The following is a 20,402-nucleotide window of genomic DNA, read 5'->3' as shown; positions in this document are numbered from 1 at the left end:
TATTTTATTAGCAAAGTGATAGGACCACCGTTAACAGTGTGAGCTCATAAAAATCCAAAAGATGCCACCAAGCGGGGTGCTCCTTTAAAGGAGCTGCTTGAACAAGCTTGCTTCCTCGCCTCGCCTCTTTTGTAAATAGTTGTATTTTATAGGTAATATCTGAGGCATTATCTGTGTTTTATTTATTCAGAGAAGAGCTTTGATATGTTTATTTATAAGAATATTTTTGATAATCATTTGACACATTGTTAAAAAGGATGCACATTATGGCCTCGATCTGTCTGTTTTGCCCTGGTATTAATTTATTTATTCAATTAGATAATTTGCATTACCCTAGGGAATGTATCATATTTGACAGATTCCTAGAAAGTAGTTGAAAGTAGGCATCATATCTGAGTGAGGTGATGCCCTGTCTGGAGCTCTGTGTAAACAACATCCAGCAGTGTGCCGGTTGTCTCACCAGAGGACAAATGGTGCACACCCACTTTATGAAGGCAAGGGCCCTTTAAGAGCACTGTTTTATAAACAGCACATTGAAGTTGGATTGTGAATTGTATGATGGTTAAAGGGTAATTTCACATTTTTTTTGGCACAAGAGCTAAATTATGCTCTTTTACTAAACTACATCACTTAGTTTTGTAAAAATGATCCGTTATCATTTATTTATCGTTTTTAAAGAAAAATGAATATTTAGTGTCAGCTTAAAAGCATTTAAACAATGGCTTGTAGTGGAAAAATGACATTGGATTGTACACCAATTATAAATAAAACAATATATGTCTATTTCTGTCAGAGAGTTTTTTTTTTTAATTTTTAACTTTTATAAAAGAAACGAGGTTATGTCCTAAAATATGTAATTCAGACAGATTAAACAAAGAAATAACAGGATAATGTCTGAAAACAAAGCAAATAGAAAAATAGTCATAAGACCCTATTCGCCTGAATAGGGTCTTTTTGACTGATTTTGGGTGTTGTTGTTTTTCCTCTTTAGATTAAGGTAACAAACAAACTACTACTACTAATAATAACAATATTTTTTGCTCTAACCACAAATTTAAAGAATTTAAGATGGCAAAATAATACAGCATTCTTAAACAAATAAAGAACTGAAATTAAATAATTAGTATTTGGGTTTATTAACAAATCTAAATAATAAACATAGAGAATACGAATACGAAATACCCTCCCGCTCAAAAAAAAAAAAAGAAAAGACAAGAAAAAAGAAAGCAAGCTAGCCCTTTACTGATCTATGAACCATAAGCCAACTTTAGCGCCGTGTTTTCCTTCTTTGTTTGTACCTCGCGACTTGCCGTACTCCCGCCTCCTACTAACGTCTCACCCTGTACAAACACACGTGGATTTTTTTTTTACCTACGCCAGCAACCAACAACAATAACATGGCAAGCCACGGGCTCACCTACGATGGCTGCAATTTCTTCAGACAGCGGCTGCTCATGTCGACCCTCAGCGGGAAGCACGTTAAAATAAAAAACATCCGCTCCAGAGACGACGAGCCGGGGCTGCGCGGTGAGTTACAGCCGCGCTGTTAGCTCCGATGCTAACGGGCTAGCTGCTACGCAGTTGGGAGTGTGTGTTTACAGCAGGCAGATAGGAAAGGGAGAAACGAGGGCATACGTTTGTGAATTACTAGAAAACCTTTTCGACTTTGTCTGAACCTTTTCAGCAGTACTTTTAAATCTATTTCCTCTCTGCGTTGGTTAACTTTTTTTTTAATGTGTCTTATATTTTAATATGGCTAAAGTAAATACAATATGGCATTAAGAAACCATAAATTTGCTTTTGAAAAAAAAAAACTAATTTTAAATGTCTATTATTATTATTATTATTATTATTATTATTATTATTATTATTATTATATGATGTCTGTTTACTTGGTTCTTGTAATGTGACTTCCTGTGTATTTGTTGTAGATTTTGAAGCCAGCTTCATCAGACTTCTCGACAAAGTGACCAATGGCTCCAGAATAGAGATCAATCAGACTGGTAAGCTTTAAAATAAGGTTCTGGTAGTGACACTTTACCTCTGGTATTTTTTTCCCCTGCCGCTTTAAATTGTTCAAATAGTTAAGTTAACCCATAAGAAATAGTCTTGGCACAGACAGCCATCAACAAGGGGCTGAGAGGACATGAATGACGCAGGAAAAAAAATGGAACCACTAAAAGCCTGGAGTACTTTCTTTAAAGAGACAACAAGTTTGCTGTGTTAATGGCACGTGGGAAAGGGCCACAGCCAGACACAGAAACATTGTGTCAGGGGTACTTTCTATGTGCATGACTGTGTCCAGGCAAAACACAGCCAGACACAGAAACACTGAATCAGGAGTACTTTATATAAGTAAGAAAAGCAAACAGAGAAACCAAAGTTAAAGAATAATAATAATAAATAAAAAAGAAAATCATAAATGGGGAGCACCAGGACAAAGTTCAGTTTTGTTTGATGCTGTTGTTCTTTGAGTTCACATGTCTGCCTATATATGTGTATATCTAATATCTGATTTTACTCTGTTCCCAGCAAAATAAAAATAAAAACTTCTTAAAACAATAAGATTTTATCAAAGTTTCTCCAAACAAAACAGAATGTGCAGTTTTTTTTATTATTATTATTATTTCTAAGGAGATTTCAGCTGCTAGTAGTAGGTTAGAGACATAAGGGGGGGGACCTTTGCTGCTACTTTTTGTCTTCTATAACAGCTCGAATGTTTGTATAGTAATATATCGTGATCCGGTTGCAGACTCATTGGGTGATTTTTATTTTGACCGTCTCTACCAGGTACTACGTTATTCTACCAGCCTGGCTTGCTGTATGGAGGCTCTGTAGAACACGACTGTAACCCACAGCGGTCAGTAGGATACTATCTGGAGGCTTTGCTCATGCTGGCTCCATTTATGAAGACTCCTCTGAAGGCCACGCTCAGGGGCGTGACAAACGATCCCACGGATCCAACGGTAGGTTGAAACGTGATTTTTTTTTTTTTCTTCCTTCCTTCGAAACTGGTAAGTTAAGTGGAGGCATTTGAAATTTAGGAAAAACCCCGTTTTCTAATCTTGATTCAAGCTTCTTGGGTTAAACAATAAGTTTCTGACTTTTTCTGTAGCATTTATCATGCCTACATGTCTTCTTGGTGCATTACAAGCACTTGAAGCTGTTTAATAGGGCTAATAGGTTTGCAAGGGTTTATTTTCCACCGGCTCGGGTGTCCCCCTGTCCCTGTGTGTCTATAGGACCCCACCCTTTGTTGATCTTCTGTCACTTCTTTGGATTATAGTCCTCTGCTCCTGCCACTGCCACATCCCTGTTGTAGAAATGTCAGCTCCTTGGAGATCGAATCATTCCCAAATCCATGGCTGATATAATTTTTTTTTACCCATGCTTTGCTTTCCTCTCTGGCTAATAAGCCATATGTCGCAAACAACGATTGAAATGCGTCATCTCATTATTTGATGTCAAGATTTAGCTGCTCTTTATCTCCTAGGTCGACCTGTTGAAGTCCACATCTCTCCCGCTGATGAAGAAGTTTGGAATCGACGGAGAGGCCTTTGAACTAAAGGTAAGGACGTTGGTAAGCTGTTGACAGGAAACAGCAGGGCAGTGTCGTGTTTTGCAGGGAACCCATTTGCATACAAGGCAGCCGCATAAAGATGCGCCCATGTGTGCAGGCCTTTTTCTGACTCTCTGTGCTGCTACTCCCTCAGGTGGTGAAGAGGGGGATGGCGCCCGGTGGAGGAGGCGAAGTAGTCTTCACGTGTCCTGTCCGCAAAACCATCAAGCCGGTCCAGCTGACCGAGCCAGGGAAGATCAAACGAATCAGAGGAGTGGCGTATCCTTCTCGTTGTTTTTTTTTTTTTTTTGTGTGTGTGTTGTTTATGGCTAAAACCTGTTTAGCACTACAAAAACAGTGGCGGAAGTTCATACGTTTGAGTAGTTGCCAGAAACAATGACTCTGGTGATGAAATAGTTTCACAGCTCCCTAGGTTTATTACGATGATGATGATGATGATGATGATGATGATAACAATTTATGATCTGGTTTGTGCTCCTAATAATTCAACTTTTAACTTTGGATTTCAGTCTTTAAAGCATAAACTCACTAAATTGGTCTCTGGAGTTCCTTGACCTCCTGCACTCAGATATTCGGTCCGAGTTTCTCCTCAGATGGGAAACAGGATTGTGGAGTCAGCCAGGAGCGTCTTGAACCAGTTCCTCCCTGACATTTACATTTACACGGACCACATGAAAGGCGTCAACTCTGGCAAGTGAGTCTCTCTTTTTGTGCTCGCTACCAAATAATGCTTTTCTCTTTCTTTCAACCTTCAGTTATGGAGGGATTGTAATTTGCTTTGTCAACTTCAGGTCTCCAGGTTTTGGTCTAACGCTGGTGGCAGAAACACTGAACGGTTGCTTCCTCAGCGCAGAGATGTCGTCCACGCCACAGGGGCAAGGAGACCCTGTGCTGCCAGAGGACCTTGGCAGGAACTGTGCCAAATTGCTCTTGGAGGAGGTGTACCGGGTACGATTTTTAAATCCTCTCAGGTGTTCGTATTGAACCCTTGGTTATGTTAATGTGGTTTGTCTGTAAGGAAAGGAGGAAAAAAGGCATTGGTTTTTACATTTTACACGCAGATGTCCAAATCCAATTTCCAGATGGGGTCAGAGGTCCAGAACAACTAGTGATGAGCAATTCCCTTTTGTTTAATTTGCTTAGAATGTTTAAGCTTTAAACATTAAAAGGCTGCTCTATTAAAATTAAAATGATGTCCTACGGCCGGGGAGGCTGCGTTGAGGACTGTGATCCCTGAACGTTGGTCCGGTGCTCGACCACTGCGCCCAGTAAACACGTTCTTTAACTGTAAAAAATATATAGAATTAAACACTTAACATTCAGAAAAACAGCCAAAATTAGTTAGTATTACGTAGCTTTTGTACATAGAAAATTCTTTAAGTATTTTTGCAAGAAAAAAGTAAGAATACCTGAAAGTAAGAATCTTTATTGCAACATAGAAACTCATCAGATAAAAGTTCAAACAACACTCTGAACACGCCTGAAACACCTTCAGCTTTATTGGGTATATTAAAACCACTGTCTGACTCGGCTCACAGAAAAAAAAAAACTTTACAGAACAAGCGTCTCATTCTGCTGAGGTTCTTCGCTCATAGGTGTGTTTGCCAATACGACTCAAAGCAGGTTTTCTTTGCGCTTCCCGTTATGTGTGGACAAAGCTTACAGGAGGAGCTGTTCCCCTGTGTCACAAACTCAAGTGTTTTACTTTATGAATGAATGAATGAATGAAAACTTTATTGTCATTGTCACAAAAACAACGAAATTTAAAAAGTGCCATCGATCCGTGCATATGTTTTAAAAAAACATTTTTTAAACATAAAGGTGTACTGCTTGATGGTTTCTGGGTCTCGCTCACGCGGCTGCCTGTTGAGCCTCAGCTAAGTGGGGTACTTCCCACGGGAAGACAGGGATTAGAAATAGGCTTCTATTATATTTTACTGTGAATATCAGTGGAGAGGGTACATAGACATTTATACTGCCGCTCAAAAGTCTGGGGTTACTTCTAAAAATGTCTTATTTTGTCCAGAAAACGTATATTTTATCAAATTAGTATCAAAATGAATAGAAAATATAGTGAACACTGACGAGATTAAAAATAATTTTGTCCTTTAAACGTTGCTTTCATCAAATACTACTCCATTTGCCGCAATTATAGCCGTTTGGCACTCCAGCTGTCAGTTTGTTGAGGTAATGTGAGGAAATGTCAGCCCATGCTTCCTGAAGCACCTCCCACAGGTTTGATTGGTTTGATGGGGGCTTCCTGCGCAGCACACGGTTAAGCTGCTCCAATGCCTGGACTGTATTTCTGTTTGATTCAATGTTGTTTTAAATGAACAAAGTTGTGCCTAAGGGACCCCCAAAACGTTTGAGCAGTATTGTATATTGTTGGAAAACCCCCAGCTTTGTTAGGCCAAATCCCCAAATTACCAACGTTTATGATAAAAACAATCTACATACTTGTTTGTCCAACCCTGCATAGATATAAAGTTTAGAATGGGTTCGGATGGACTTACTGTTCAGTCGGTATCATATTCCAGATTCGGAGACTTACTGAGTTAAGGATTTTTATTATTTCAGACTGGGATCCAAACAAATCAGCTTATATTTGGTATGTAGGTTTTTATCATGAACAAACTCGCTAATAAGTTGTTTAAATTTATTAGATTGCTAATTTGTCCAAACGGGACAAATAAGGATGGATTATACCTTCTCTATATAGAGAACCTCTAAAACTCTGATTTTTGTCTGTAACTAAGAGAGATTTAAAAATGTTGCTGGTTTTTTTTTTTTTTTTTTTTTTTTTTTTTTTTGAAGACTTACTGAGTTAAGGATTTTTATTATTGCAGACTGGGATCCAAACAAGTCAGCTAATTTAATTAGTTGCTTATTTGTCCAAACGGGACAAATGATAAACGGCACAGATTATTATTTGTCCAAACGGGACAAATAAGGATGGATTATACCTTCTCTATATAGAGAACCTCTAAAACTATGCTTTTTATCTGTAAAATCTGTAAAAAAAAAAAGAACATATTACTACAATTAAATAGCAGACTTTAGCAAGAGACATTTTAAAACTTCTTATTGATGCTCTTCTAGCCTGCGATACTGAAACTATCCTTAAACTCTGCTGGCCGTCTGACTTCTACTTAACACTGTATACGGCACCTCTCTTTCTGGGACAAATGAAACCAGAATTGATCTGGAGATACCAGACATACATGAGCTGAACACATTAGAGTCCCTTCGTGCAACGGCACTCGCTGCCTTTGTTTACCCACATTCTCCTGTAATGACTTGTCTGCAGATCAGCTGAGAAACTGTTTCCCAGCATCTGTGGCTCTTCATTGTGTTGGTAAATTTGCTAAATGTCCTTACATGCAGAAGAAGGTTGAGTCTGTACAATATAAAGGAAATTCAGATTAAGACGGGGACAATTTGCCGATGATGCAGAGAGAGACGGTCACATTCTGTCCGTTACGGTTCCTGTCGGTTGTTTGGGTGCATCAAATAGATTTTCATCCATCTCCATGATGGAATCAAACCTGGGTCAGCCGCGTCGAGGACTAAGGCCTCCGTGTATGGGTTGTGTTCACTTCCTCTGCGCCATCAGAGCACGCCCTGTTACCTAGCTTTTTCACCAGTCAAGCAAAACATAATCACCACCTGTCTAATAGTGTGGTGCTCATTTTTTGCTGCCAAAACACCATCGACATGTTGAGGTTTGGGCTAACCTAGATCACTGAAGTTGTAGTATCTGTAAAATAAAAAAAAGATGCTGGTAGCAGATCTCCCAACTTGCAAGGCGGATCCTCCTTGGATCGAACTTGTCTGTTGAGTACATCCTACAGATACTCGCTTGGATTTCGAGATTGTCATTATCTCAAGCTCCTTCTACTGAAATCGTTCCGAAACCACGTTTGTATTGAACCAGGCTGCATTGTCCTGTTCCATGAGGCCACGGCAGGAAATACTGTTTCTGTAAAAAAAAAAAAAGTGGTGTAGATTAGTTAGTACATGTAGCCCTAATATGCGTCGGCTGAACATAAGGTTTCCCAGCACAATGTTGTCCAAAGCACTGCACTTTCTCCACAAGCCTTCACCGCTGATGCGATACGTTCTCCTGGTAAGCGACGCTTCTTTTATTCCTCCGTTGTCCAGTTTGATGCTATCGTATTATTGGTGGTGGAGTAGGAATAGCATGGACACTATGACTGGACTGTGGCTATGCAGCCCCATAAGCAACAAATTGCACTCTCCTGTGTCTTCTTATTGGTTTCTGTCTATAGGAGCATTAATTGCTTTAGCAATTTCAGCTACAATAGCCCAAAATAAGCAACCCTTGGAGATAATCAGTTCCAGTTATCTAGCCATCACAAGTTGGCCTGATTCACCCAAATCTTTACTCTTGTCTATTGTGCTTCCTATTAAAGCTAGAGTGTGTGTGATTTGTTTCCGGAAGTTTCCCCAAGTCCCTTTTTGAATAACTGCACATGCACAAGACTTTCTTACCTGCTCTTCTGCTCCTCAGCGGGATTGTGTGAAAAACATCTCCCAAATCCACTCTGGTCTTATTTCTTTCTGTTGAGGCCTTCCTCTTCTGATAAGCTTGTATGCGGTTTGCTTCTTGCGACTCTCAGTCATGTTCAAAGTATATGGTGAGAGCAGCGGAGCTACAATGAACAGCTAACACCCAAGCTAACGGCTAAGCTAACCGGATACCTAAACACTAGAAGTGTTTGAGCAGCCAGCAAGCGGAAACTTGGAGGGAAAGAGCGCGGACACTTGCGCTATGTGAGCGCGTCAGAATGACGGTATGTGGAACAACCAATAGATAAGGTGAGGGACAGAGGGGGGTGAGAGCAGGAACAAAACTCTGATCCATGCCCTTTGGACCGAACAGCAGAGATTGGTTAGAGTTTTTACAGGCCTGCAGCTACCACAATGAATGATTTTTTTTAACCTCCTTTTTGTGAATACATCATGTATTTACTACTTTTAGGATGGAAGGACCTGGATTGTACCCAGTGTAACAAAAAGCTATAGCTTTAATGTATCAGATTTAAGGATAAAATTATCACTTTCTTCTTAATGATATATTCAACCTACTAATTGGTGCTACAAAGAAGAGAATCTGTGTTATTGCCTTTGCGTCTCAGTGGTCATAATTTAATGCCTGATGATGTGGGTAACCAGAATTGGGAAATGTTTGTATTTCTATTAGGGCTGGGTAAAACGTCTTAAAATTAAATCTTAGATTTTATTATACCAAATCTGAATAATGTATTATCCATTTTTTTCCTCCATTTTGTTTCACAAAAAGAAGTTATTTTAAAAAGTTGCTTTAATGTAAAACATTTGGTCTGGAAGTTGATCTGAGTTCAAAGTGCAGCTAAATACAAGCTGTGACACATGCTGGTACAACAAGATGGCGGTCCTGTTGTTGTAAACAATGAAAATATAACTAAATGTTTGTTGCTGGTGGTTTTACACAATGAGCTAAGAATATGCTTCCCTTCACTTGTGTAACTTCAAACTAACTTAAAAAAAGTTAATGGATAAATTAAAGTGCCTCTTCTTATGGTAAAACAGTTTCTGATTTACAATATTTTGACAATATATTTTCACATTGCATGCTATTCTCTTCATGGAAGCCCACACTAGCAAAATAGTATTCAGATTTTTCAAAAAATTCAATCTTTAAAAATGGTAAATTTGAATTAAAAGAAATTAGGGTTGGGCGATAAATTGAGATGTTAAAAAAAATGTAGATTTTTAAAAAAAAATTAGATGTAAGATGAGACTATATCATTTATATCGAGATGGTCTATGTTGCGTTATAATTATACTTTTATCTATCCCAGTTGGTTATTTTTCAGCCGTTTCTCAGATTTGTCTACAGCCGTTTGTTAAAAAATGTGCGTGTGAGACATTTGGGATAAATCTTTGATTCAGAGATTCAGGCGTCATATGGAGATAAATATTATTTTTGTTCCAAATCGTCCAGCCTTAATTTCTAATATTTACCTGTTTTCTCTATTTAAAGGTCAAAGTTAGTTAATTAGGTAAAAGGTGTCTAAAGATTTTTTGTTGTTGTTGTTATTGCAACATGGAGATCAAATAATTTTGAACTATTAAATGTCTCTTTTGTAATTAAGATCTTGGATCTTAATGAGACAACCTGTATAAATAAAGATTAAATAAACTGATTATTGCATTATAGCATTTATCAGTTTCAAAGTTTTCACCGTAGGTTTTTACACCGTTAATTCAACCCCATCAGAGGTTTTTATTTATGGGAGAAGTGCCACAGCTGTTTGTGAGCTGGACCACGTTTGTTCAAACGGGCTCGGAAAGTCTGGAAATCTCAACCAGGGATTAAAAAAAAAGTAGGAAGAAATGTGTTTGTCTTTCCACCTGCGTATTTGTGCTGCATTGACCACAAACCGAGATAACCTGCTGGGTAACTGGACATACCCACAGATCGCCATGGTTGGTGACGGTGGGGGAAAACCGGCAGCTTCCACAGAGCATCTACAACAAGAGTCTGTGTCTTCAGCGTCTCCCCCCCCCCTCCCCCCCTTACGGCTGCAGGACTCAGGCCTCTCTCATCGGAGCCATGTGAGTCCAGTTAGTTGGTCAGGGTAGCGCTGATTATCTCTGAAAGAGGAATATTGTTGATGCGTCCTCTTAACTCGCTGTAGACGGTGCAGAGCAAACCAGAGTTCCTCTTTGCTGCCTTCCAGAGCGGTACGCTCAGAAATGCTTCAGTGTTGGAAAAACCTAAAGCTCCTGGACGAGAGATAAACTTTACATTTTGATTATTTTATCGTTACATCCACAAAGTTTGCGAGGGAAAGGAGCGACTGTATGAGCAGAGAGGCCCATCTCAGTAACACTTGGTGAGATTCTTGCATTGGGAAAGTCAGTTTTGAAATTTAAGGAGCGTTTTCAGGGTTTGTATTTAGGGGCATGCATGGGTGCGCTACGTGTTTCTGTTTGTTTTATGGTTAATCAGTACAGTCGGCTACTAGTGGACCGTCCAAACGCCGCGGACAACTTGTTTTCCAAAGCAGCGTCAACACTCAAACAGGAGCCGATGTAAGTGTTGCACTCTGTTACATCTCCACTCTACTATTGTTTTAGATGCGGTCGTTTATTACTCGGCACAATCTCTGTCTGCTTAGCTTTTATGCGTTATTCAAGCCTAATATAAATTCCTAATATGGCAATTGGGATTAGCAAACACTTTTGGCTTTTAAACCTGTTGCAGTCATTTCTGCTCACCAATAAAATATTAAAACCAGGCCTGATGGCAGCAGGTTTACGGGTGTAACGAATGTCTGTATGAATATTTGGCTGATAACCAGATTGTTTTGCTCTCTACATTTAAGTGCTGAAGAGTTTAGGTCTTTCTGCTGAGGAAATGCATCACATGTCGCTCTGAGGATTTATGGGACTTTTCCATGAGTTGCTTGCTAGAGGCTGTCGGCCTCCTGGGATATCCTAAAAACAGGCAGGGTGTGAAAGTTGCAGTGATAAATTAAATTGTTGTCTTTTAGTTTGCTCTGCGGTTCAGTGGAAATTGACAGCTTTCTCAGGAATGACTTGTGTAGTTTTGTTCCAAGAGAAAAAAGGTAAGCTATCAGTTAATTTTTATCATAAAATTCATTACTTTATTGGCTTTTTATGCAGTTTTGAGGAGATAAAGGGAGACTAATAATGATGAAAAAGGTTCAAATTTACAGTAAAAGAGGATGAAACATAGGAACTGACTCTGTTAGAAATGATGGAAGTAAAGCAGGGGCACATGTTTTCAAGCTTGCTGAGGAATCCAGTTAAACTTTGGCCCCCGTCAACAATATAAACCGTGTTGTCATCCTTCTACAATGTTTCCTGTGTTGCGATCGCATAATTGAATCATAATTCTGCTGACGAGCTGTCACGACGCCACTGGGCTGAAATGACGGGAGCCAAGCAAGTTCTTTTAGAAGAAACGGCGCACCAAGAAGTTTGCCGCTACGCTAACGCCGCAACTCTGCATCTGGGCGACGGTAGCAAGACGAGTCTGGGTGTGTCCGCTTGTGCGCGACCCTCTTCTCGAGCATTGGGAATTTTCTCATAGCCCGCGTTGAGTAATCGCCGTGGCATGTGTTAACTTGAGTGGATCCTCTGTCTCCCAAAAGTCTCATGTGTGCGACACACGTGGAGCGTCAGGCAGAGAGTGGGAGATTCAGTGGAAAATTACACATCTAAGACAGAGCCCAGAATGCTGTGCCTGAAAACGACGAGCTGTTGACCAACGGTTCGTCTTTAAACTCAGACTTGTTAAAGGGTTTACTTCTTTCTAAACACCCCCACCTCACAATGACGCACTTTTTTGTTGTTTTTCACTGCTAAAAAAAATGGTTGTTTTTTTTCTCACTGTAGGGCGGCTGTGTGGATTCGTCCAATCAGAGCCTGGCGCTGCTCTTGATGACCCTTGGCCAACAGGACGTGTCAAAGGTTCTGCTCGGACCCCTCTCACCATACACGTAAGCAGCCGTCATCCAGTACTTTCTGACCCTCCTACCGTGAGGGAGAAAAAAAAAACAAAAATTCAGGCCCGCAGGTAGTTACTCTTCTACTAGATCTGGTAGGTCCGCTCAGCATAATTCAGAGTTGTGCTTTTGTTTAGATGTTTATCACGTGTCAGCCTGTTATTTTCTAAATGTTTGAGCTCATCAACTGAACTACAGCCGTGGTTTGTTTTAATAATTGGGGAAACTTGCAAAGTATGCCTGTGCACAGTTGAAAGGGGCTTTCTAAAAAACGATTTCAAGTCAAACACATGTATTTGGGACTGGGGACTACATTACAACAAGCTTTAATGTATTTTCTTGGTGTTATTTGTTATAGATGAACACAAAGCAATGCATTCAAATCCAAATGTACCTTTTTTAATAGGAGTTGTAACAGCACGTCTACCAGCTTTACACATCTAGAAACTGAAATGTCTAATTTATGTTTGCAAAATCTGTCTTAAAGTCCTATTTCAGTTCAGTTGGTACAGATTTAGGTTTGAACTTTGACTAGGCCGTTCTGACTTATAAACAGACGGTTTCATCATAGCTCTGGCTCTATTTTTAGTCGTCGTCCTGCTGGAAGGTGAACCTCTGCTCTTCTCCAGTAATAAGCATCTTCTAATTGGTTTTCTGGGAGAATTTCTCTGTACTTAGCTCCATCCATCTTCCCCGTAACGCTGATCATCGTGGCTGTATCTACTGAGAAAAATTATCCTTACGGCATGTCGTCGTCACCATCGCGCTCGTCAGTGAGAACGGTGTATGCAGCATGATGTGCAGCTTTAGTGTTACGTCACACGTTTTGCATATATGCAAAAAAGCTCAGGTTTGGTCTCATTTGATAAGAATGCCTTCTTTTGTGAAGATCCATGTTGTCCTGATAGGTGTGCAGTTCTGCCACCCTTTTGATTTTTACATGATGGATTAAAAAGTTATTTATCTGTTAACTAATGCTCTTCATTAAACCCCTGAGGCCTTCAGAGCACAGCTAACATTAAACTACAAAAGGGTGGTTGATGTTGGTCTGTCTCATATATTCCCAGTAAAATACATTAAAGTTTGTGGTTGTAATGTGACTAAATGGGGGGAAAAGGTTTCAGGACACTATTATTAAACCTCTTTTGTTTTGTAACAAATCTGTTTTTGATATTTTAAGAGTGATGTGTGAAGCATTTAGTGTGTTGTGCTTTAAGATAAAGTTTGAATTCGCATAGATCATGAAAATAATTTAAATGAGAGGATGAGTGAAAGTAGAGTTTAAACAGAACTTGGAGCGAACTATGAACTGTCCATTTTCAGCTATCATGGTACCGGTGCTGTGTTCCTCTCAAGTACAGTACTATGATAACTGAAGATTGGCAGTGCCATCGCAAAACACTCCGTCCCACTCAGGTAATGTTGAGAACCGATCAGGGAGGGGATATTTTTTAGTCTCTGTTATACTTCTTTTAGATTTTAGCTTTTTAAAGTCATATGTACTACACAGGAAATGTAAGGGATGATGATTTTCGCCACCCTTAGTAACAGCAGCCTCCAAAGATGCTGTTCTTTATGCCGCGTCTTTTTTTTCTCTCTCTTCAGGATCGAGTTCCTGAGGCACATAAGAGATTTCTTCCAGGTTATGTTCAAGATCGAAGTCCAGAAACCTTTAGAAGATGAACGGAAAGGTGGCGATAAAGTTCTGATGACATGTGTCGGGGTCGGCTATAGTAATTTAAGCAAAACTATTAAATAAAACCTTTTTTTTCTAGATTAAAATGTTGTTGTGCATTTGTGTTTTTTCCAGTCCAAACACTTTAATAGATTAATTTTGTTTCTACAAACAAAGTTATGACGGTAGCGTTTTCCTAATGTGGGAAGAAGGCTCTTGTAAAAATTTACCACCGTACAGTATCAATACAGTACACACATCACACAAAGTAGACTTAGGAATGTTAAGCACATGTAATTCAGTATTTTAAAGAATTTCTTGATGATTTCCATTAATTTGGGTTGAGATCAGTGGAAAGGATCAGTTCTTAGGTCTTCAGATGGTTACTGATCATCTCTTCTGCTCCGGCTTGTAATCTGAGGACGGTTTCTTGGGGAAGTCAGCCATCTTGGCCACACAGCTGCTTGAGGGTTTCGCCATAATTACCCGACACTTCAGACTATGTGAAGTAAGAGAGATGGAGAGAAAACATGAAATGACTGAATTGAACCACAGTTAGAAATAAAATAATTCAAGAAGCCAGAGTTTGAAGCTGCTGGGCTTGTTTTTAACGATTAAGCTGAATCCAGGAGGAGCACCGACCTCCAACTGGCTGTGGAGGGTGTATCCAAACAGCTTCTTGTATTCTGCCTTGATATCCATTAAATCGATCTCGGAGCGACTGACCATGATCCTCGTCAGCGTGCTCTCTGTGGTTCCTGCTCCCTGAAACAAGCATTAAATGTAAAGTTATTTTTTAGGATAAATGCTGTTGTCTTTTCTGCCCCCTGAACTTCCTTAGCGATAGCTTTGCTTTATACGTGCAGTTTCACTGCTCTTCTGTTCCCCGCTTTAGATTGCAGCCAACGTGCTGACGCTGAAGCAGCAGCAGCAGCAGCCAGAAAGCATGGCTTAACATTCCTTTCCACACCAGCAGCCAATGAGAACAGGCTGGTCTGGCACAAAACGAGGGTAATCAAAGTACCCAGGCTTTCTAGATAAAGTAATGATTTTTACCTTCATGGCCTTGAACAGCCTCTCAGCGAAGTATGCAGGGACATTCTTGACACACTTTACTAGAAGAAGAATAGGTTACGGTTAATATTCAGAGGCCCCGGTAGATGACGTGTTTCCGCTGTAAAAAAAAAAAAAAAAAAAACGTTCTCCTACCAACAGCAACCAGGAGTTTCTCCAAATCCCCAGACATCTCGCTCTCGATGCTTTCCTGCAGGGTCTTCTTGCTGATATTCTTGTACTCAATCAGAGCTGAAATGACAAAACAAAGCAGAACCAAGGACCGTGGTTGGTGAAGAGATTTAGAAGATTCATTTGGTGTCGCTAATGCCATTACAACGGCCGTTGAAGGCAGTGGTGGTTCTAGACCAAATTTAGCAGGGGGGCCAGGAACAGTTCTACAGGGGCACAGGCCCCTGTTGGCCCCTGTCTAGAACCGCCCCTGGTTGAATGATTGTTTCCTGACATTTTGCTCATTCCAGTGTAATAACTCTGTAGGCTTTCATACATTAAACATATTTTGTAACGCTACATATATTGTGTTTACATATCTATGCTTCCACTTATCCCATATCGGCTCACGGGGGCGAGAGGAAAACTCAGACATCCCTCTACCAAAGAGACATCCTCCAGCTCATTCTGGCGATCCTGGGGCGTTCGAGGCCAGATGGGGATATATCATTTTTGCAGTCTTTGGTGGTCATAAGTGTTAGATTTAAAGTTTCTTAAATATAGAAAGCTCTTCTAGGTCTGACAGGAAATGGCGGACTGCCTCCTCTGGTTGGGAGTTGGGGGGTCAATCTCTGCCTCAAGCGAAGGAGTTTAAATATCTTGGTGTCTTGTTTATGAGTGATGGTGATGGAACGGGAGATGGACAGACGGGTTGGGGCTGCATCCGCAGTAAAGCGGGCGCTGCTCCGGGCTGTTGGGCAGAAATCCGAGCCAAAAAGCAAAGCTCTTGATTTACGGGTCCTTCAATGTTCTGACCCTCACCTATGGTCAAGAGGTATGGATCAGAAGTGAAAGAAGGAGATCCCAGATGCGAGTGGCGGAAATGAGCTTCTTCTGGAGATCAGGTGAGGAGCTCATAGTGGGTGTCGGGACACCCTTGGGAGAGTGGCAGGAACCCCGGCTTTAGTTGATATTTGGTGTTTATTTGTATTTCAGTTTGTGGCTGATCCACTGGGAATTTCACGGCTGAGGGACAAATAAACGACAGGATCGTCCAACCTATTCTTTTTCATTTTGAAAAAAGGAATGGTTAAAATTATAATCAGTTGCCCAACACCATTATTAACATTCCAGCCCAATATTAGTATATAAGCGTTTCACTGGGACAGAAATAAGAGGTAAACTCACTTTGTCGAAGCTGAGGAATACTCCTGTGGCACAGGATGTCGATAAACTTGGCCTCGTCGGTTCCCCACTTCTTTTCTCCCGCCTCGTACAACGCCTACAGGGGGACAAGCACGGCCATTTAGGGTTCGCAGGCTTTGTTGCTGCGTAAATGTCGGTGAAATCACGAAAGTTTAAAAACTGCCTTAAAACTGTGTTAAAGAATACTGTTTGTTTTTTTGAAACTGAAAAAAGTACCTTAGCGTCTGCTTTAGCTTTTTCTGTGTCCACATTGGTGGTCTCGTCTCTCTTTCCCTGTAAAAGTGGACAAATCAGCACGGCATATTGTTGACTCCATAAAGACGTTTGGCCATTTCTCAGAAATGTGTTTTATAGACTCACACAACTCAACAGTTTAGATAACCGTTATAACCCAACAACGAACCTTAGAATACTTCAAGTACATCCACAAATATAAGTGGAAACATTTTCTCTGAATTTAACCTTCTGATTACTGAATTAATCTATCTTGCACGAGGCTAGTTTTCAACAGCCGCTTTAGATTATAAATCCAGGCTTTCTAAGTATTCAGCACGTAGACTGTTTGGATAGAAGTACATTCTTAGGCTATCTTGGGAATGTTGATAGACCCGCCCACTGAATAAATGTGCTGCTGCTGTCGGGAGTGCCGCATCACAGCATGCTTTCAGTTTAATGTAGAGTACCTCAGCCAAGATGAGCAGCGCTTTGCCGTAATCCCCAGATACCTCCGACTTCAGATCATGACCTATCAATCTTCCGGTTTCTGGAACGAAACGGCACAGTCTGCTGGATTTCACAATAGTTTAGCAGCATAAACAGGCTATTAGCTAGTTTCTAGCTGTTTCAGTGCTGATGTACGCTGTAAAAGTCACCTGCTTTTGAGTGACCTACCTTTGAGGTACACATCAGACAAGGCTTTAATCTGTTTGTTGGATCTGGAAGCAAAGATTTCTGTCAGAGTGCTCTCAGTGGTCCCTGGACCCTGGATGTGAGAAGAATCAGTAATCTTATTAGTTACAATAAAGCCTTAATTAATAAATATAACTTAAGTGCTGTTTTGACCCAAAAATACAATAAATCATAAGGAATACCAGCATGAACACAACTTTTTCCATGTGACGCCTGAAAATTGTTCTTATAATGGTTGAAAATCAGAACTAAACGCACATTTTGGAAGCTGGCTGTAAAATAAATATCAGTTAAATATACAAACTGGTGCATCAAATTCTATAAGCAGACATCTGCCTCTTTGCATTTTATTCATCAATCTCACCTTCATAGCTTTCATGACTTCATGACAGTCGTAGACGGCAGGAGGCGTTACCAAAGCCACCAACAAGTCCTCGAAGTCTCCGTGAGTGTCGCCCTCCAGGTCGGCCACCAATGTCTAATGGAGGGACATAAGACACTTTGGGTCGTGTTTGTCCACAAGAAGACGGTTAACGTTCTCGTGAATTTGTCACATTACAGCCACGAACCTACATCCATCCTATAGGGATTTTATGGGACACACTGACACGGGTGCATATTTATGAAGTGGGAGGATTATTTTCTTCCAGTTTAGAAATAAAATAAAAATAAACTTTGCATGCATTTCTTTGAAAACACAATGTCAACTGTGAAACATGGTGGTGACTTCACTGTACTATTAACCTGGCCAGCCAGATTGATAAAGTGTAGCACTCTATGTTCTTCACATTATCATTCTGGGACTGCTCCCATCTAATCTGTTTGGGGAAAGGAAGGACATTCAGCAGAACTCTCTGAGCTGATTGGGCGAAGCGACGCCTAGTGCCCGCCTACCAGAGGTTGGTTTTAGCCAATCACAGTATCAAATTAAAAAGGAAAGCAGCAGATGTCATGAGAAACCACAACAAGCTAAGCTCGTCAGGTCACTTCTTGCTGTTTTTCTTTCAGAGAGGAAATCATGGATTCTTACACAACAGATATGACAGCAATTCAATTTCAATTCAATAAAATTTTATTTATATAGCGCCAATTCATGAAACGTGTAATCTCAAGGCACTTTCCAAAGTCAAATTCAATCAGATTATACAGATTGGTCAAAAAATGTCCTATCTAAGGCAGCAGCATCTATGCTTGCATCTTCCGGCGCTGCCGTGTTTATGTTAGTTCGGCTGTGGGTTCAGCCGCTCTTTCTTTCGTCTCACTGGTATGTCCCGCCTTAAACCACAATACTGCCACATGATTTTTGGTTCGGATACAAACGGTTGAAGCAGGAGCGGTATAAGATGGGTTTTTGTGTGTTTGAAAACCCACAAATACCGCGACAATTCATCTTGCAAGCAAGGTTATTCTATTATGGGGATTCTTTTCTTCATGGTGGAGTGAGAAGGTGTTCAGAGTTGATAGGAAGTAAATATAGAGAAACTTTGGAAGACCCACAAGTCACTTTCCAGCAGAACAACAAACTTAATCCCCCATCCAGAGCTACAATCGAATGGTTTAGATCAAAGCATATCCATGGATTCAGGGATCTGATCCGACTGAGCTTGAGATATTCTACAAAGAGAAAGGGGCAAAGCTTTCAGTCTTTGCATGTGCAAATGCTGCTAGAGACAAAAACAGAAAGGACATGCAGCCGTCAAATGGTTTTAAAATGTATCGACTCAGGTTGCAGAGTACAAATGCACATCTCCCTTTTCATATTTTAATTTTTAAACATGTTGAAGCATCTTTCCCCTCCTCTCCTCCCGCTTCGCATCTACGCACTAATTTGTATTGATCTATCACACATAAACAATAACAACAGCGAACAATAAAGTACACGGGGCGTGAATACTTTTCAGAGGTAATTCATGTACCCTTCCGGTGGCTTTCTGATAAGCCGTGGCGATAAGCTGACGCTGGGCATTACTTCTCTTGGTCAGCACCTCAATCAGTGTTTTTTCTGTTGTACCTGCGACGATTAGAAGGAAAATATTACATTGCACCTTTTGCATCCTCATACAGAAACTATAGAATAATTATTTCACCTTTATATCAGGTCACCTTTAAATGGAGCATGCGCATACTTTCTGAATTATTACTGGGGTTGTTTTACATCTTTTATTGATCTATGTAGCCCAGGATAATCATAAAAAGAGCTGATAAGGGTCATTTATTTGCTCACCAAGGCCTTCTATGGCTTTCCTCAGAGCAGCAACGTCTTCTTCCGCCTTAAAGCTGGCCTGGTCCTTCACAGTTCCTCTGGCATTTGACTGGAAAAGACCAATTCAAAAATAAATAATTAGAAATAAGTAATGATGGATCATAAAAGAGCATAGATAAATAAAAAGTTCTGTATCAATGTTGTGTCTGTGTATCAACTCATTCTCTCATAAAAGAGTTGCATACTAAAGAGACCATACAAAACCACATATGTGGAGAGCATTGAAATGCACACCTTATATATATATATATATATATATATATATATATATATATATATATATATATATATATATAGATAGATAGATAGATAGATAGATAGATAGATAGATAGATTCTGGTTCAACTTACAGTTGTAGTTAGTGAGGAGGGGGAGTCCAAGAGCAGGTCCAGGTCATCCTGCACCACATTTACACATAGATATTGCATTTTTTAAAATATATATATAAATATTTTACCCCTTTTTTGCACCCAACATCAAATTAAACTAATAAAGACATTGAACAACTCACCCAAACAGACATTGTTGAGGCTGTAGAGGAAAACGTTTAAACTTAGAAAGAGGAATGTATCAAGTATCAATATTTCCCTCCACCACACCCCTTTTTTTCTCTGCTACGGTCTGGCCTGATGTTCCTGGTTTTCTTTATGTAAACTTTGTTCAGTTGATCTCTTCTACTGATTTGTATTTTTTTCCAGAAACGCGTGTACAAGAAGAGCACTGCACAACGTAAACTGTCCTGTCGATGACTCCATACAAGGGGGAAAAAAGTGTTTCCGGAGCAGCAAAGCGTAACAAACCCAAACATGAAACACTTAAGCGTATAAGAGCCTGTGTCCGAGATAGAAATCAAAGAACTGCATGCGTTTTTCTTACCTGATTTGAGAGATAAGCGGGTAGAAAGTGGATTTTTCTGTGAGCACAAGCTTACCACACCTTTCTGAGAAGCAGGGAAAGGGGAACACCCGTTATTGGCTGAATCATTAAACTCCTCCTCACACCGGA

The 20,402-nt window shown here is 40.1% G+C and overlaps 2 protein-coding genes across 2 annotated transcripts; one reads left to right on the top strand and one right to left on the bottom strand.

Moving 5' to 3' along the window:
• Window positions 1-1,314: 1,314 nt before the first annotated feature.
• Window positions 1,315-13,902, top strand: rcl1 (RNA terminal phosphate cyclase-like 1). Its single transcript, XM_012871130.3, has 9 exons — window positions 1,315-1,527; window positions 1,932-2,003; window positions 2,791-2,966; window positions 3,494-3,568; window positions 3,714-3,838; window positions 4,149-4,274; window positions 4,372-4,528; window positions 12,011-12,114; window positions 13,726-13,902. The coding sequence occupies exons 1-9, from the start codon at window positions 1,398-1,400 to the stop codon at window positions 13,877-13,879; spliced, it is 1,119 nt and encodes a 372-aa protein (XP_012726584.2). The 5' UTR covers window positions 1,315-1,397; the 3' UTR covers window positions 13,880-13,902.
• A 162-nt stretch (window positions 13,903-14,064) lies between these two features.
• On the bottom strand, window positions 14,065-20,375 carry anxa3b (annexin A3b). Its single transcript, XM_036139790.1, has 14 exons — window positions 20,274-20,375; window positions 19,909-19,928; window positions 19,748-19,795; window positions 19,359-19,446; window positions 19,051-19,145; window positions 17,499-17,612; window positions 17,117-17,207; window positions 16,909-16,988; window positions 16,442-16,498; window positions 16,208-16,301; window positions 15,005-15,100; window positions 14,852-14,910; window positions 14,438-14,560; window positions 14,065-14,294 (listed from the first exon to the last, which is right to left on the bottom strand). The coding sequence occupies exons 2-14, from the start codon at window positions 19,918-19,920 to the stop codon at window positions 14,235-14,237; spliced, it is 1,017 nt and encodes a 338-aa protein (XP_035995683.1). The 5' UTR covers window positions 19,921-19,928; window positions 20,274-20,375; the 3' UTR covers window positions 14,065-14,234.
• Window positions 20,376-20,402: the final 27 nt, after the last annotated feature.

This window comes from Fundulus heteroclitus, chromosome 8 (genome assembly GCF_011125445.2).
Source record: "Fundulus heteroclitus isolate FHET01 chromosome 8, MU-UCD_Fhet_4.1, whole genome shotgun sequence".
Taxonomy (NCBI): domain Eukaryota; kingdom Metazoa; phylum Chordata; class Actinopteri; order Cyprinodontiformes; family Fundulidae; genus Fundulus; species Fundulus heteroclitus.
Note: the sequence above shows the minus strand (reverse complement) of the source record. Positions and strands in the feature narration are given on the sequence as shown.